Source organism: Meleagris gallopavo, unplaced genomic scaffold (assembly GCF_000146605.3).
Source record: "Meleagris gallopavo isolate NT-WF06-2002-E0010 breed Aviagen turkey brand Nicholas breeding stock unplaced genomic scaffold, Turkey_5.1 ChrUn_random_7180001873808, whole genome shotgun sequence".
Taxonomy (NCBI): Eukaryota; Metazoa; Chordata; class Aves; order Galliformes; family Phasianidae; genus Meleagris; species Meleagris gallopavo.
The window spans coordinates 1-1,503 of record NW_011138492.1 but is presented as its reverse complement, the minus strand read 5'-3'; the positions used below and the strand labels follow the sequence as shown (position 1 = coordinate 1,503).

Here is a 1,503-nt window from a genome sequence, read left to right as displayed (position 1 = left end):
TTCTGTGCTCTTCAGAGGAGGCAAAGGAGAATTCTCTAATTTTTTTTCCTTCTCTGGAAATAGAGCTCCCTTTCAAAAATGGGAGTGATATGTCTGTGCCAACCTACTGATTTTTACTAATCCAGGGAGAGGAGTGCTTTCTCTTGGGTAGTGTTATTTTTTCTTTTTATTTTTGTATGAGAATTGTTCTGTTTGTGAACTTCATGGTTCACTCTTCCACGTGGAACTTGGATAACGAAGTGAATAGTCTTCAGCTTCAGTCTTCTAACTGAACTCAACCTTCCCGGATATGTGATTTCCTTGCCTTAAGCAGATCATACTCTCTCAGTAGGTGAGTGTGTGGGTAGTATCCGAGGCAGCAGAGGTGGAACTAGAATGATGGAGGTTGATATGCTTCACTGTGCTTCTCAGAAAGGAACTTTTAGAATTGTAGAGTCATTAAGGTTGGAAAAGAGTGCTATGATCATTTAATCCAACTGTTGTGTACCGTTGGCTCACTGATGTGTATGTTGATTCTTCTTTCCAGAATATGGTATCAAGTTTTCGTGTTTCTGAACTTCAAGTGTTGTTGGGCTTTGCTGGGCGTAATAAAAGTGGACGGAAACATGACCTCCTAATGAGGGCTCTGCACTTACTGAAGAGTGGCTGCAGCCCAGCAGTGCAGATAAAAATCCGAGAACTCTATAGGCGTCGGTACCCAAGGACGATTGAAGGACTTTCAGACTTATCGGCTATAAAACCTGCAGTTTTCAATCTGGATAGCAGTTCCTCTCCCGTGGAGCCTGACCTGGCTGTTGCTGGCATTCATCCACTCCCTTCTACTTCGGTCACACCTCAGTCTCCTTCCTCACCCGTCAGCTCCGTACTCCTTCAGGACACTAAGGCTCACTTTGAGATGCAGCAGCCATCACCTCCCATTCCGCCTGTCCATCCCGACGTCCAGCTGAAGAGCTTGCCTTTTTATGATGTGCTTGATGTACTCATAAAGCCTACAAGTCTAGGTAAGTATTTAATTGCATCCTAAGCTGCTTAATGTGTGGAGTAGTTGTTGCTTATGACAGTACTAAGCCTGGGTTTAAATTGCTTTTTGCAGCTGGGGGAATTTCCTTTTTTTGAGTTTTTTGGTCTGAAGAATGTGGATCTGAGGTATTTGTTTGACGCAAGTGAAGAACACCTCTGTCAGGGCCAGCAGAAAACATTCTTCCCAACAACCTGCAATCTCAGTTTATTCAAGCACCTCATTCTTGAGTATATTTATTTGAAAATCAGTTGGTTGTCTTGAAATTCAAGATAAATTCAGTGTCCTACCTTAAGGGGTAGAAAATATTCCATAAGGATTTAATAGTACAGTTTAGAAACGCTTTTAACATTTTGCAAGCTGTTTGCATCCCCCTGCTTCAGTATTTAATTAAGTACTGTAGGTAGTGACTTGTACCTAAGTGAGCTGTACTGCTTTGTACCAGAGGGGCTGCAGCCCTCTGATCGTCCTCACAGCCTCCTCTG

The 1,503-nt window shown here is 42.9% G+C and overlaps 1 protein-coding gene across 1 annotated transcript; it reads left to right on the top strand.

Moving 5' to 3' along the window:
• The first annotated feature begins 506 nt into the window (after nucleotides 1-506).
• Nucleotides 507-1,039, top strand: LOC109364588 (E3 SUMO-protein ligase PIAS2-like). Its single transcript, XM_019611206.1, has one exon. The coding sequence runs from the start codon at nucleotides 530-532 to the stop codon at nucleotides 1,022-1,024; it is 495 nt and encodes a 164-aa protein (XP_019466751.1). The 5' UTR covers nucleotides 507-529; the 3' UTR covers nucleotides 1,025-1,039.
• The last annotated feature ends 464 nt before the right edge of the window (nucleotides 1,040-1,503 follow it).